Source organism: Salmo trutta, chromosome 31 (assembly GCF_901001165.1).
Source record: "Salmo trutta chromosome 31, fSalTru1.1, whole genome shotgun sequence".
Taxonomy (NCBI): Eukaryota; Metazoa; Chordata; class Actinopteri; order Salmoniformes; family Salmonidae; genus Salmo; species Salmo trutta.
The window spans coordinates 39,513,375-39,530,539 of record NC_042987.1 but is presented as its reverse complement, the minus strand read 5'-3'; the positions used below and the strand labels follow the sequence as shown (position 1 = coordinate 39,530,539).

Genomic DNA, 17,165 nt, shown 5'->3' with positions numbered 1-17,165 from the left:
ACACACACAGGTAGCACACACACACAGGTAGCACACACACACACACAGGTAGCACACACACACACACACACAAACACAGGTAGCACACACAACACACACACACACACACACACATGCACACAGAGAGAGTCGTGTTAGGGTTCGGTTGAGCAGGCAGAAATATGTATATTTCTCAGCAGTGTGTTTCATAAGAGAAAGTCATTGAGGATTCCTCTCCCATCTACACTAGAGGAACAGCAGGAATATAAATCACACAGGCAATTTGGGTGGTAGAGTCGACTAGAGACCGACCAGACTGGTGGATAGAATACAGGACAGTATATTACTAAGTAAAGGACAGTGGTGGATAGAATACAGGACAGTATATTACTAAGTAAAGGACAGTGGTGGATTGAATACAGGACATTATTTTACTGCGTATGTAGCAGGATTGAAATATGGTGTAGTTCCACTGTTCTCCACCAGCAGTAGGTGACATCACTAGTGATTTGATGATTAAAGTGTGTGTGTGAATGAGTCCCTAAATGAGTCCCTGTCAGTCCAGAATAGATTGCAGATATGTTGATACCGGATAATGTCTAAGGTTTCAACCTGTGTTCTCTACCTCTATCCCCCCCCCCCCACAGGAAAACCCTTACATGTGCAACAACGAGTGTGACGCCTCCACAGATGAATTAGCTCACCCTTCGGAGCTCATGTTCGATTTCGAGGGTCGTAACCCAACAACCTTCTGGCAGTCCAGTTCCTGGAAGAAGTACCCCAAACCCTTGGAGGTCAACATCACGCTGTCCTGGAACAAGACCATCGAGTTGACCGATGACATTGTCATCACCTTTGAGTCCGGCCGCCCTGAGCAGATGCTTCTGGAGAAATCGCTAGACTACGGTAAAACCTGGATCCCTTACCAGTTTTACGCTACCGACTGCCTCGACGCATTTACCATGGACCCCAAGACGGTCAACGAGCTGACACAGCGAACCCTCCTCGACATTATCTGCACCGAGGACTACTCCCGTGGCTACGTGTGGAAGTACGATAAAACAGTCCGCTTCGAGATCAAGGACCGGTTTGCGCTGTTCGCCGGGCTGCAGCTGTACAACATGGCGTCGCTGTACGGTCAACTGGACACCACCAGGAACCTCCGGGACTTCTTCACTGTGACGGACCTGAGGATACGGCTGCTGAAACCGGCCACCGGGTCCACCATGGTAGATGAAAACAACTTGTCCAGATACTTCTACGCCATCTCTGACATCAAGGTGCAAGGAAGGTGAGAGAGTTGCTTTTATCTTTATTCAGTCTTGATATCCCTTTACACAGGTGTGTTATATCTCTCTAGCATGCTAGCAGATACCTATAGACTACCAGTCATTGTGCTAACGCTAGTTAGCATTGGCTCGCGAAACTACCTCTAACTTCCTTCATACTGGACACAGAGACATAAGAATGGTATCCACAAGTTCATCTGACTCTGGGGAAGTAGACAAAGGGCCTCATTGCCACAATTCCAAATGATCCCTTCAATATTCAAATGAAAATCAAAGATGATCTATTATATTGATAAGATAGTCGAGTGACCACCCTAACAATAGACATTTCCTCAAAGATGGAAGGCATACGGGAGATGGCGAGATCAGGTGGGACCATTCTAAACAATGAGAGGCCAGATACGCGTGAGCAACTCTGATATAAAGTAGTATTTTCAAAGTTGACGAAAATGCCATGTGTGTCCACTTATATCAGTGCATTTGTAACAACCTAACCATTATGACACTTCTATTCCATCAAATAAGCCTCAAATAGCAAATTAGCAATAAAAAAATAAAAAAATTACATTTTTGTTGACCAAATTCGACACTCTCTCATTGACCTCCGTTCAAAAAATTCCTCACTTTTATTTTCGTGGACAGATTTTGGGCAGAGTAAAACCCCTTAACGCTTCGCCTCGTCCTTTCTGTTAAAATCATATTAGTTTTGATTCATTTTGTATGAGCTGAATGCTCTGTCGCATTCTAATAAGGGATAGGACAGGGCCTGGACACACGGCTATGACCCCTGTAATTAACAGGTGTACGTCCCAAATTACACCATATTCACTACGTAGTGCGCTATATAGGGAATAGAGTGCCATTTAGGACTAAGCCCAGGCTTAAATTTGACATCCATCTTTAAATTTACATTTGACATCCACCCCCCAGCAAGCCTTAACGTCTGATAAAATATTTTGATCATTGTTTCATCAGGAGATTCCCAACGGTTTAGAGAGATGATAAAACATAACAGATATATTATTTTATAGCCCCATAGATGCATAATGAACCACCTGTGGATCATAAACACACTCCACAGCTGTTCCCTGAATGAGAGTGGTGTGTGTGTGTGTGTGTGTGTGTGTGCGTGAATGTGTGTGCATGGGTGTGTGTATGTATGTATAGTTGGTTTATATGAGGATAACTAGGCTCAGTAATGACTCGTCTGATTGGGCCTGGGTGAGTTGGAACAGTTTGTTTCCAAATTAGAATTCCGTCAGTCGGCTTGGAATGGGAGATTAGAACAATTAGAATGTTAGGTAATTGGGAGGAGACGAATCTGGTCATTACGAGTGTTGTCTGCTTAGTAAATAGTTACCACTGGGGAAGTAAATCCTCTCAGAGAACCTATAGGAGATAACAGTACTTGAGCATTCCTCCTCTCTATTTCAACATTACTCCTCTCTACTTCAACATTCCTCCTCTCTACTTCAACATTCCTCCTCTCTACTTCAACATTCCTTCTCTCTACTTCAACATTCCTCCTCTCTATTTCAACATTCCTCCTCTCTGCTTCAACATTCCTCCTCTCTGCTTCAACATTCCTCCTCTCTACTTCAACATTCCTCCTCTCTGCTTCAACATTCCTCCTCTCTGCTTCAACATTCCTCCTCTCTACTTCAACATTCCTCCTCTCTGCTTCAACATTCCTCCTCTCTACTTCAACATTCCTCCTCTCTGCTTCAACATTCCTCCTCTCTACTTCAACATTCCTCCTCTCTATTTCAACATTCCTCCTCTCTGCTTCAACATTCCTCCTCTCTGCTTCAACATTCCTCCTCTCTATTTCAACATTCCTCCTCTCTACTTCAACATTCCTCCTCTCTGCTTCAACATTCCTCCTCTCTACTTCAACATTCCTCCTCTCTACTTCAACATTCCTCCTCTCTGCTTCAACATTCCTCCTCTCTATTTCAACATTCCTCCTCTCTACTTCAACATTCCTCCTCTCTATTTCAACATTCCTCCTCTCTACTTCAACATTCCTCCTCTCTGCTTCAACATTCCTCCTCTCTGCTTCAACATTCCTCCTCTCTACTTCAACATTCCTCCTCTCTGCTTCAACATTCCTCCTCTCTGCTTCAACATTCCTCCTCTCTATTTCAACATTCCTCCTCTCTACTTCAACATTCCTCCTCTCTGCTTCAACATTCCTCCTCTCTACTTCAACATTCCTCCTCTCTGCTTCAACATTCCTCCTCTCTGCTTCAACATTCCTCCTCTCTATTTCAACATTCCTCCTCTCTACTTCAACATTCCTCCTCTCTGCTTCAACATTCCTCCTCTCTGCTTCAACATTCCTCCTCTCTGCTTCAACATTCCTCCTCTCTATTTCAACATTCCTCCTCTCTGCTTCAACATTCCTCCTCTCTATTTCAACATTCCTCCTCTCTGCTTCAACATTATGTCTCTCTACTTCAACATTACTGGAGCATTCATCCTGTCTACTTCAACATTACTAGAGCATTCATCCTGTCTACTTCAACATTACTGGAGCAGACAGAACAAAAATAAGGTATTATAGGGTGTTGTACTGTTGCCTGTGGGTTTTTAGATCTACACTGAGGGGAATGACGCATCACTGAGGGGACTGACGCATTACTGAGGGGACTGACACATCACTGAGGGGACTGACGCATTACTGAGGGGACTGACACATCACTGAGGGGACTGACACATCACTGAGGGGACTGACGCATCACTGAGGGGACTGACACATCACTGAGGGGATTGACACATCACTGAGGGGACTGACGCATCACTGAGGGGACTGACACATCACTGAGGGGACTGACACATCACTGAGGGGACTGACGCATCACTGAGGGGACTGACACATCACTGAGGGGACTGACACTTTACTGAGGGGACTGACGCATCACTGAGGGGACTGACGCATCACTGAGGGGACTGACACTTTACTGAAGGGACTGACGCATCACTGAGGGGACTGACGCATCACTGAGGGGACTGACGCATCACTGAGGGGACTGACGCATCACTGAGGGGACTGACGCATCACTGAGGGGACTGACGCATCACTGAGGGGACTGACACATCACTGAGGGGACTGACACATCACTGAGGGGACTGACACATCACTGAGGGGACTAACGCATCACTGAGGGGACTGACACTTCACTGAGGGGACTGACGCATCACTGAGGGGACTGACACATCACTGAGGGGACTAACGCATCACTGAGGGGACTGACGCATCACTGAGGGGACTGACGCATCACTGAGGGGACTGACACATCACTGAGGGGACTGACACATCACTGAGGGGACTGACACATCACTGAGGGGACTAACGCATCACTGAGGGGACTGACACTTCACTGAGGGGACTGACGCATCACTGTCCTCTCGAGTGTTGCTGTAACTCCACAGGGCTAGGCTGTTGGGTCGCTGTAACTCCACAGGGCTAGGCTGTTGGGTCGCTGTAACTCCACAGGGCTAGGCTGTTGGGTCGCTGTAACTCCACAGGGCTAGGCTGTTGGGTTGCTGTAACGCCACAGGGCTAGGCTGTTGGGTCGCTGTAACTCCACAGGGCTAGGCTGTTGGGTCACTGTAACTCCACAGGGCTAGGCTGTTGGGTCGCTGTAACTCAATAGGGCTGTTGGGTCGATGTAACTCCACATTCATTGACTTTGCTTGTCTAAAGAAGAGTGTGTAGTTTTCCATCTACAAGGTTGCAAACCTTATTTAACTGTTAATGTGTTTCAAGGCAGAGAGATGTTCTACATCATAAGTTCCTTCCTGAAGAGTTTTTTGTTGAAAACAGAACAGTACACCACAAGGTGGATGATATAAAATCTACATTTATATTTCCGTCATTTCTGTCATCTGTTAGCTTAGTTCATGTCCTTAGAATCTCTGATAAGCCCATGTGATCCTAACATGCAAGCATCCCCTTCTAAGACACTCAAAGTCATACATTATTCAGTCATATTGATATTCAGAAACTCATACATTATCCATTCATATTTACACCAGTTTGGTAAACCTACACTGCTGGGTTTTTACATTGCAGACTCTACTACCCTGCCTCCTAGCCCCATCTCCAGCAGATAGTTCATTCTGCCTCTCATTAGATAGCTCAGTTGAGGTGCGATGGGAGGGGAAAAAATATTTTTCACAATTTCCCCATCCTAGCCCTTGGGTATCAAATTCAATTTTTTACAAGAAGTTGAGAGAGAGAGAGAGAGAGAGAGAGAGAGAGAGAGAGAGAGAGAGAGAGAGAGAGAGAGAGAGAGAGAGAGAGAGAGAGAGAGAGAGAGAGAGAGAGAGAGATCTACCAACCTTCTCCAGGTCTTTGCTACATACTGACAGGAGAAGAAGTTATCACAGAACTCAGAATGTCTATCCTGTTCTGAGAACGTCTACAACACTATCTACCAAAGGAAGAAAGTTTCTACCTTTAGATTAGCTTGTTTGCTGTTTAAGTGGATATCACAATAACTGAAGTATTTGGATGCAGGTGTACTGCTACGGAAATGCTGATAGCTCTCAACTCAATGGTCATGACTTTTTTTAATTTTTTTTATTTCACCTTTTTTATTTTTTTATTTATTTCACCTTTATTTAACCAGGTAGGCAAGTTGAGAACAAGTTCTCATTTACAATTGCGACCTGGCCAAGATAAAGCAAAGCAGTTCGACAACATACAACAACACAGAGTTACACATGGAGTAAAACAAACATAGTCAATAATACAGTAGAAAAATACGTCTATATACAATGTGAGCAAATGAGGTGAGATAAGGGAGGTAAAGGCAAAAAAGGCCATGGTGGCAAAGTAAATACAATATAGCAAGTAAAACACTGGAATGGTAGATTTGTAGTAGAAGAAAGTGCAAAGTAGAAATAGAAATAATGGGGTGCAAAGGAGCAAAATAAAGAAATAAATAAATACAGTAGGGGAAGAGGTAGTTGTTTGGGCTAAATTATAGATGGGCTATGTAAAGGTCTGTGAGCTGTGAGCTGCTCTGACAGCTGGTGCTTAAAGCTAGTGAGGGAGATAAGTGTTTCCAGTTTCAGAGATTTTTGTAGTTCGTTCCAGTCATTGGCAGCAGAGAACTGGAAGGAGAGACGGCCAAAGGAGGAATTGGCTTTGGGGGTGACCAGAGAGATATACCTATGTAACATATAACAGATATAACAACAATACTCATTACCTTACTGAAAGAAAATACAAAATATTTGCTGTGACAGTAGGTATTCTAAGGATATAGGGTCACGAGTACATGTTCACTTTTTTGGATAGCCTAATGTTGTACTCAATGTAGATGTTGAAAGCTCTCGACTCAAAAACATACTGTAAGACCAGAAAAGGTCTGTGTCCCAAATACACTACTTTTGACCCTAGCCCACAGTAGGTACTCTCAGAATAAGGATAGGGACAAAGGAGTGAAGTTTGGAGGAATTTAAGTTGTTAATTAATTAAAGTATTTCAGAGGTGAACCCTCTTTGCTTCCGCTCATCTTGTTCCCAGAATTCCTGGCATGATATGACAGGGTCCATATGGTTCTTGCCTCTAAACGATTATAAACTTTGAATAATTCATAAAAGCATTTACCAACCAGTCAAAGGTGGAAGCTGGAATCTATCTGTGAAAAGCAACATGTTTTGTTAGTTGGAGAAGACAGACACAAAGTCAGTATTTGTTCAATGTAATAATAGAAGTTGTGTATTTGTATACGGCCAATGCTCATCATGGGGCGATGGGCCTAAGTAAGTAGGTTTGTAAGTATTTGTACGTGTGAAATACAGGCTAGTGCATTTGAGAACTACAGATGTATGACCAGGAAAATAATCCTGCAGCAACAGGATGTGAATTATTGTAATGTGGTCTGTGTGTAGCTGGTGTAGAGGAGTCAGGCGCAGGACAGCAGATATGAGTAAATAAACGTATTTTACTCAAAAATGTCAAAGACCATACAAAATAAGCGAGCCCACATAAACGGACCGTATTACATAAAAACAATCACTCACAAACAAACATGGGGGAACAGAGGGTTAAATAATTGGGGAATTAAAACCAGGTGTGTAAGACAAAGACAAAACAAATGGAAAATGCAAAGTGGATCGGCGATGGCTAGAAGGCCGGTGACGTCGACCACCGAACGCCGCCCAAACAAGGAGAGGGACCGACTTCGGCGGAAGTCGTGACAATTATTGTGTGGATTACAAGTAATGGACATTTTTATATGGGTTGATACATTTAAAATAGACATTTCAAAGTGGAAATTATAAACTTCAGAAGCTTTTTTACACCTCAAATACACGACAAGTTTTACATTTCCTGCATTGTGTCACACCCTGTTCTGTTTCACCTGTTTTTGTGCTTGTCTCCACCCCCCTCCAGCTGTCTTCCAACTTCCCCCATTATTCCCAATGTATTTATACCTGTGTTCTCCGTTTGTCTGTTGCCAGTTTGTTTTGTTCGTCAAGCCTACCAGCGGTTTTCCCCTCTGCTCCTGTCTGTGTCTAGTTCCTGTTTTCTAGTTTTCCCAGTTTTGACCATTCTGCCTGCCCTGACCCTGAGACTGCCTGCCGTTCTGTACCTTTTGGACTCTGATCTGGATTATTGACCTCTGCCTGCCCTTTGACCTGACATTTTGCCCGCCCCCTGTTCTAGTAATAGACGTTTGTTACTTCAACACTGTCTGCATCTGGGTCTTCTCCTGAAACATGATAGGCTGATCATATGAAGATCCTACATCTGTAATCAGCTGTATTTGCACCAACAGTACTGATAGTCAAAGTATTGCATTACATAATAGCGATGTAGTGCTTCACCAATATGCATCGGTCACTGGTTCCAATGTTTAAGATAAGACTGCATCTGTCCACAGACCCCAAACTGATCCAAATGTAGCAGTCGCATCAGTCAGAAAATGTATTCAAATTTTACGAATCACAGGTTCATCAATTATTATAAAAAAAAATAAAAATACAGCTCATCTTTTGTGACAACTGCTTCCTCTCCTTTAGTGTCAAACTAAGCATCTAATTGTGTCATTGATCAACAAGTAATTTTTCCTAACAACCCCAAGCAATATCATTAGCCTAGTCAAACTTTGCGCAGCTCCATAGGCTGACCAACGAGAGGCAGGACTATTCCTGTTTACATTTTTTGTCATTTAGCAGACGCTCTTATCCAGAGCGACTTACAGTAGTAAATGCATACATTTCACAAATTTTTTCTCCGTACTGGTCCCCTGTGAGAATCAAACCCACAACCCTGGCGTTGCAAACACCATGCTCTACCAACTGAGCTCCACGGGACTATGTTCTCACCTTCAGCATTCCAAGAGTGTGCGAAGCGGTCATCAAGGCAAACGGTGGCTACTATGAAGAATCTAAAATATAACATATATTTTCGATTTGTTTAACACTTTTCTCGTTACTACATGATTCTATATGTTTTATTTCGTAGTTTTGATGTCTTCCCTATTATTCTACCATGTAGGAACATTGTAAAAATAAAGGTACTTGAATGAGTAGGTGTGTCCAAACTTTTGACTGGTACTGTACTTCAAGTACATCCTCAGGGAGATGTTTCACTTCTATTCTCTCCATAATCAAACACCCTCAGGGAGATGTTTCACTTCTATTCTCTCCATAATCAAACACCCTCAGGGAGAGGTTTCACTTCTATTCTCTCCATAATCAAACACCCTCAGGGAGCTGTTAAATTCAATTTTTTTTTTGCATAATCAATTTAGACGTCTGGATGAATTATTTAAACTCTGGTCCTTACCCAGGTCTTCAGAGTTTCTGCTGTTTTCAATCTATAACCTTTTAAAAGCAGACTACTGTGAAAGTAAAGTCAACAGTAAAATCGGGTGGCAGGTAGCCTAGTGGTTAGAGTGTTGGCCTAGTAACCGAAAGGTTGCAAGATTGAATCCATGAGCTGACAAGGTAAAAATCTGTCGTTCTGCCCCTCAACAAGACAGTTAACCCACTGTTCCCCGGTAGGCTGTCATTGTAAAATAAGAATTTGTTCTTAATTGACTTGCCTAGTTAAAAAAATAATGAAAATAATATTCTCATTAATCTGATTATGTTTCTACTACAGTATATGGTCAGAGAAGTGAACCAAAAACTCTTGGTAATGTTTGCTGGTGTAAAAACGAATTTCTCAATCTCTTTGGGTTACAGACATCTCCTTCTCTCCTCCGGATGAGTCACTACTCAAATGCTCCCTCTCTCTCTCTACCCGCCTATGTCTGTCGGTCTCTCTCTAACTCCCCTGCTCCCCGTCTGTCTGTCTGTCTGTCTGTCTGTCTGTCTGTCTGTCTGTCTGTCTGTCTGTCTCCTACCTAAAGTACCTGTCTCATACGTCATAGGATACATTAAAACCTCTTCGATGTAAAGTCCCCTGTTTAGGGGAACTGGGTGGTGAGGGTTCTGACCGACATCAGGTTACTTTATAAATGTAATCCGTGTTGTTGTGAGGTGACCATCATTAATGTGATGACTGATATTCATTGAATAACTACCGACTACGTTTAATTATTACTCAATTAAAATAATCATGTAACAATTAACTCATTAGGAATTTGGGGCACCACGGGAAAAGTTTGTTTAATGAGTTACTATCTCCTGAATTAACTTCGTAAATCTGCATGAAGTGATGAATCAGCGATACACAAATTTGCTTAAATATTGATTTACTAACTAACTAAATAATCAAACAGAAACACACACACACACAGACACACAGTATAGGTTATTGATTACTAAAATAATGCAATGAAAACAGTCCCTAGTGGACTAACAAAAACATGACCAAATTAACTGCAAAGCACACTGGGTATTATAATTGGCCTTGTTTCGGAGCGGAGCTCATTAGAGCAGGGTCAGACTTTAATGGTCAGACTTTAAACTTAGGGAACAAAAGCATGAAGTTGACAGGACAAAAGTTTAAACGTTGAAAATCATATTGGTCCTCGTTCTGGCTTGGCCCTGCTGCTCCACAGCAGTCCATTGGAGTGCTGCCCCAGCCTCATTAAGGGAACAGTGCTCAGCTGGAGTTTGTTCCTCTAGCTCTGCTGCTCCACAGTATTTATCAATATTTTTACATACACATTTATATTTCTCTCTAGATGTAACACACACACGCTCATGTGAAAACAGTTGTCTATTTGCAACACTTGGCCCCCCTACCCCACACACAAACAAACACATAACACACCACACACATACACACATTTACTGCCCTTCAAATCTACCTTTGTGTGAACACTCGGTCGTTTATCTTCTACCAGATGCGTTGTCACGTGTGGTTGTGTTTTCTGCCGATCATCCACCAGTACACGCACACATTGACACACAAACTTTGAAACTTCAAACACACACACACACGCACACACACACACACACACACACGCGCCAGTCTCTGATGTTTAATTAGTACTCATTAGGGACTTTTGCTTTTCACCTAAATAATTAATGAGAGATGGAGGGAAAACGCATCAACATAAACTCTCCCTCGAGGGCAGGAGATAAACAGAAATATCAACACACTCTTTATGATACCACAGAGGCAGCTGTACTGTGTGATTGACCAAGGCTTCGTCCCAAGTAACAACCTATTCCCTTTATAGTGCACTACTTATGACCCGAGACCTATTGCCCCTAGCAGAACATTGCATGATATACTGTAGGGAATAAGGTGCCATGTAGGACATACCCCCCAAGGTTTATCTGAGCTGTTCTGTACCGAATGCAGTATTTACCTGAGCTGTTCTGTACCGAATGCAGTATTTACCTGAGCTGTTATATACCGAATGCAGTATTCAGCTGAGCTGTTCTGTACCGAATGCAATATTTACGTATGATATGTTCCCATTTGGGTAAATTTGACCTGAGCTGTACGATTACAAAATGCCTTATCTGTAAGTGTTATTTTTCCCATTGGAGAAAGGATAGAGAGAGGCCTTTTGGTACCAGAGAGCTTTTGGTACCAGGCATTTCTTGTAAACGTATTACTTTTCATTTTATTGTTAGTCTCTTTTCTCTCTTGTAACGTTAAATGTAATGAATTGCCCATCAAAATAGATAATTTCTCATAAACTCATGAATCTTGAAAAATGTTCCCTCCATCACGAGTCCCCTCCACCGCCCTTCTGCCACCACGAGTCCCCTCCGTCACCCTTCTGCCACCACGAGTCCCCTCCATCACCCTTCTGCCACCACGAGTCCCCTCCGTCACCCTTCTGCCACCACGAGTCCCCTCCGTCACCCTTCTGCCACCACGAGTCCCCTCCACTGCCCTTCTGCCATCACGAGTCCCCTCCACCGCCCTTCTGCCACCACGAGTCCCCTCCACCGCCCTTCAGCCACCACGAGTCCCCTCCGTCACCCTTCTGCCACCACGAGTCCCCTCCATCGCCCTTCTGCCACCACGAGTCCTCTCCATCACCTTTCTGCCACCACGAGTCCCCTTCATCACCCTTCTGCCAGTGAATACTGCACTCGTCCTCGTCACATGCACAAGTTACCAACCGGCGCCAAGCGGTGAGTAGGTTAATTTGGAGTTGCTAGCATGTGTTGTCTTACGGTCAGTGACAGGGAAGGAGGCAACTACAGTAGGACTGTTTTTCAGTAGCAGAACAAATATAAATCAAGTAAACTAGTTAGCTTGTTTTGACAGCACAGCCTATCTGATTCATCTAGCCTACATTAGAGATGAGCAGCTGATACAGCTAACTAGCTAATTCATCTAGTCTACATTAGAGATGAACAGCTGATACAGCTAACTAGCTGATTCATCTAGTCAACATTAGAGATGAGCAGCTGATATAGCTAACTAGCTGATTCATCTAGTCTACATTAGAGATGAGCAGCTGATATAGCTAACTAGCTGATTCATCTAGTCTACATTAGAGATGAACAGCTGATATAGCTAACTAGCTAATTCATCTAGTCTACATTAGAGATGAACAGCTGATATAGCTAACTAGCTAATTCATCTAGTCTACATTAGAGATGAGCAGCTGATATAACTAACTACCTAATTCATCTAGTCTACATTAGAGATGAGCAGCTGATATAGCTAACTAGCTAATTCATCTAGTCTACATTAGAGATGAACAGCTGATACAGCTAACTAGCAAATTCATCTAGTCTACATTAGAGATGAGCAGCTGATACAGCTAACTAGCTAATTCATCTAGTCTACATTAGAGATGAACAGCTGATACAGCTAACTAGCTGATTCATCTAGTCAACATTAGAGATGAGCAGCTGATATAGCTAACTAGCTAATTCATCTAGTCTACATTAGAGATGAGCAGCTGATATAGCTAACTAGCTAATTCATCTAGTCTACATTAGTGATGAGCAGCTGATATAGCTATCTAGCTAATTCATCTAGTCTACATTAGAGATGAGCAGCTGATATAGCTAACTAGCTGATTCATCTAGTCTACATTAGAGATGAGCAGCTGATACAGCTAACTAGCTGATTCATCTAGTCTACATTAGAGATGAGCAGCTGATATAGCTAACTAGCTAATTCATCTAGTCTACATTAGAGATGAGCAGCTGATATAGCTAACTAGCTAATTCATCTAGTCTACATTAGAGATGAGCAGCTGATATAGCTAACTAGCTAATTCATCTAGTCTACATTAGAGATGAGCAGCTGATATAGCTAACTAGCTGATTCATCTAGTCTACATTAGAGATGAGCAGCTGATATAGCTAACTAGCTGATTCATCTAGTCTACATTAGAGATGAGCAGCTGATATAGCTAACTAGCTGATTCATCTAGTCTACATTAGAGATGAGCAGCTGAAATAGCTAACTAGCTAATTCATCTAGTCTACATTAGAGATGAGCAGCTGATATAGCTAACTAGCTAATTCATCTAGTCTACATTAGAGATGAGCAGCTGATATAGCTAACTAGCTAATTCATCTAGTCTACATTAGAGATGAGCAGCTGATATAGCCCACCCCAGAAGTGGTTCTTGCATCTCCATTTAATCTTTAGTTCTAGCTTGCTTATAGCCTGCAATGTGTGATGAGTCAGTGTGTTTTGTCAGTTAATGAAGGCCTATGTTGAAGCAAATAAAGAAGCAGTAGAAAAGTATGAAGGGAATTAAGGTAAATTGTATTTATTTATTGGGAAGCGGGGGGGAACTCAGCTGTGCAGAGTACCTTATCTGTATGCTGGTGGGCATTTCCCCATTGGAGTGAGAATAGAATGTGAGTGAAATGTGGGTTAGTTTATCTGCATGGACCAAAATATATAAATTGTTATTCCAAATGTGTTATTCCTCTGTCCAACACCCACCCCCTGCTTTCCATATTTATATCTCTCCCAGTCTGATCCCACCTTCTCTGCAACTTTCACTGTAAGGGGCCCTCGTTGATGGAGGCAAAGGGGGACATTACCATACCATAACCCCTACATCGTTGATACAAATCACAACCATGACTCGCAGTGACGCCGGTTGGGCCTGAACTGTCCGCCTGCCACGCAAATTCTAATTTCATTTTACCGGAAAATTTGGAGCAAGGGGAATTAACTACTGATGCATCCCTAATACACACACACACACGCACACACACACACACACACACACACACACACACACACACACACACACACACACACACACACACACTAATATTTCTCTGGCAATTTGGGGAAGGAGGAAGCTCTGTCGGGGTCGACTTGATATTTGCGAGGAAGTGAGACAAAAATTATTTGCCCAGAGATGTATTACATTCGTGTGTGTGAGTCTGTGTGTGTGTGTGTGTGTGTGTGTGTGTGTGTCAGAGATGTATTGCATTAGTAAAACCCTTGCCGAATGAATGACAAAATTGGTCCGCCACTCGGAGAATGAGAAACGATGTCTAATCGAACTCTTCAATTTCACGGTGACACAACACAACATAATGAGGTGACTAGTGGCTGTGCTCCTCATAACAAGTTTCGCTGCCATCGGAGACATACAAACAGTCTATGTCTAAGGCAGTTTGATTTGCTTCTTTTACAATAACCTCTCAAGAACATGGTAAATGTGTTGTTAGGAAAAACAGCAACAACCAAGATCCTTACACCGCAGAGAAACCAGGATCCTTACACCGCAGAGAAACCAAGATCCTTACACCACAGAGAAACCAAGATCCTTACTCCACAGAGAAACCAAGATCCTTACACCGCAGAGAAACCTAGATCCTTACTCCACAGAGAAACCAAGATCCTTACACCGCAGAGAAACCAAGATCCTTACACCGCAGAGAAACCAAGATACTTACACCACAGAGAAACCAGATCCTTACACCGCAGAGAAACCAAGATCCTTACACCACAGAGAAACCAAGATCCTTACTCCGCAGAGAAACCAAGATCCTTACACCGCAGAGAAACCAAGATCCTTACACCGCAGAGAAACCAAGATCCTTACTCCGCAGAGAAACCAAGATCCTTACACCGCAGAGAAACCAAGATCCTTACACCGCAGAGAAACCAAGATCCTTATACCACAGAGAAACCAAGATCCTTACACCACAGAGAAACCAAGATCCTTACACCACAGAGAAACCAAGATCCTTACACCACAGAGAAACCAAGATCCTTACTCCACAGAGAAACCAAGATCCTTACACCACAGAGAAACCAAGATCCTTACAGCACAGAGAAACCAAGATCCTTACTCCGCAGAGAAACCAAGATCCTTACACCACAGAGAAACCAAGATCCTTACACCACAGAGAAACCAAGACCCTTATACCGCAGAGAAACCAAGATCCTTACACCACAGAGAAACCAAGATCCTTATACCACAGAGAAACCAAGATCCTTACACCACAGAGAAACCAAGATCCTTACACCACAGAGAAACCAAGATCCTTACTCCACAGAGAAACCAAGATCCTTACACCACAGAGAAACCAAGATCAAAAGTGATCATTTGAAACAGGTCATATATGCTAGATTTAGAGTTATTTGGCAACTTTAGTTGTGAATGATACAAACCTTCAAAATTCTTGGAAATCAAAACATCCACTGAGTGTGCAACACATTAGGCACTTCTTCCTAACACAGTGGCTTGCGAAAGTATTCACTCCCCTTGGCATTTTTCCTATTTTGTTTCCTTACAACCTGGAATTAAAATAGATTTTGGGGGGGGGTTTGTATCATTTCATTTACACAACATGCCTAACAAGTTGCAAAATATTTTTTATTGTGAAACAAACAAGAAATGACAAAAAACTGAAAACTTGAGCATGCATAACTATCCACCCCCCAAAGTCAATACTTTGTAGAGCCACCTTTTGCAGCAATTACAGCTGCAAGTCTCTTGGGGTATGTCTCTATAAGCTTGGCACACCTAGCCATTGGGATTTTCGCCCATTCTTCAAGGCAAAACTGCTCCAGCTCCTTCAAGATGGATGGGTTCCGCTGATGTACAGCAATCTTTAAGTCATATCACAGATTCTCAAATGGATTGAGGTCTGAGCTTTCACTAGGCCATTCCACGACATTTAAATGTTTCCCCTTCAACCACTCGAGTGTTGCTTTAGCAGTATGCTTAGTGTCATTGTCCTGCTGGAAGGTGAACCTCCATCCCAGTCTCAAATCTCTGGAAGACTGAAACAGGTTTCCTTCAAGAATTTCCCTGTATTTAGCCCCATCCATTATTCGTTCAATTCTGACCAGTTTCCCAGTCCCTGCCGATGAAAAACACCCCCACAGCATGATGCTGCCACCACCATGCTTCACTGTTTGGATGGTTTTCTCGGGGTGGTGAGAGGTATTGGTTTGTGCCAGACATAGCATTTTCCTTGATGGCCAAAAAGGTCAATTTTAGTCTCATCTGACCAGAGCACCTTCTTCCATATGTTTGGGGTGTCTCCCACATGCCTTTTGGCAAACACCAAACATGTTTGCTTATATTTTTCTGGCCACTCTTCCGTAAAGCCTGGCTCTGTGGAGTGTACAACTTAAAGTGGTCCAATGGACAGATACGCCAATCTCCGCTGTGGAGCTTTGCAGCTCCATCAGGGTTATCTTTGGTTTCTTTGTTGCCTCTCTGATTAATGCCCTCCTTGCCTGGTCCGTGGGTTTGGGTGGGCGGCCCTCTCTTGGCAGGTTTGTTGTGGCGCCATATTCTTTCCATTTTTTAATAATGGATTTAACGGTGTTCTGTGGGATGTTCAAAGTTTCTGAGATTTTTTATAACCCAACCCTGATCTGTACTTCTCCACAACTTTGCCCCCGACCTGTTTGGAGAGCTCCTTGGTCTTCATAGTGCTGCTTGCTTGGTGGTGCCCCTTGCTTAGTGGTGTTGCAGACTCTGGGGCCTTTCAGAACAGGTGTATATATACTGAGATCATGTGACAGATCATGTGACACTTAGATTGCACACAGGTGGACTTTGTTTAACTAATTATGTGACTTCTGAAGGTAATTGGTTGTACCAGATCTTTTAAAATTAAGTTATTTTTTTCATTTCACTTCACCAATTTGGAATATTTTGTGTATGTTCATTATATGAAATTCAATTAAAAATCAATTTAAATTACAGGTTGTAATGCAACAAATAGGAAAAAACGCCAAGGGGGGTGAATACTTTTGCAAGGAACTGTATTGAGTTGCACCCCCTTTTGCCTACAGAACAGCCTCAATTCGTCGGGCATGGACTATACAAGGTGTCGAAAGCGTTCCACAGGAATGCTGGCCCATGTTGACTCCAATGCTTCCCACAGTTGTCAAGTTGGCTGGATGTCCTTTGGGTGGTGGACAATTATTGATGCACACGGGAAACTGTTGAGCATGAAAAATCCAGCAGCGTTGCAGTTCTTGACACACTCAAACTGATGCAC

The 17,165-nt window shown here is 42.9% G+C and overlaps 1 protein-coding gene across 2 annotated transcripts in view; it reads left to right on the top strand.

Annotated features, from left to right (window-relative positions):
* Window positions 1-17,165, top strand: part of LOC115170189 (netrin-G1-like) — a 182,153-nt gene that overhangs the window by 58,207 nt on the left and 106,781 nt on the right. For both annotated transcript variants that reach the window (XM_029726557.1, XM_029726556.1), the window contains exon 3: window positions 627-1,270. In XM_029726557.1, coding sequence (XP_029582417.1) covers window positions 627-1,270 — 644 coding nt within the window. The remainder of the gene's footprint in view (window positions 1-626; window positions 1,271-17,165) is intronic.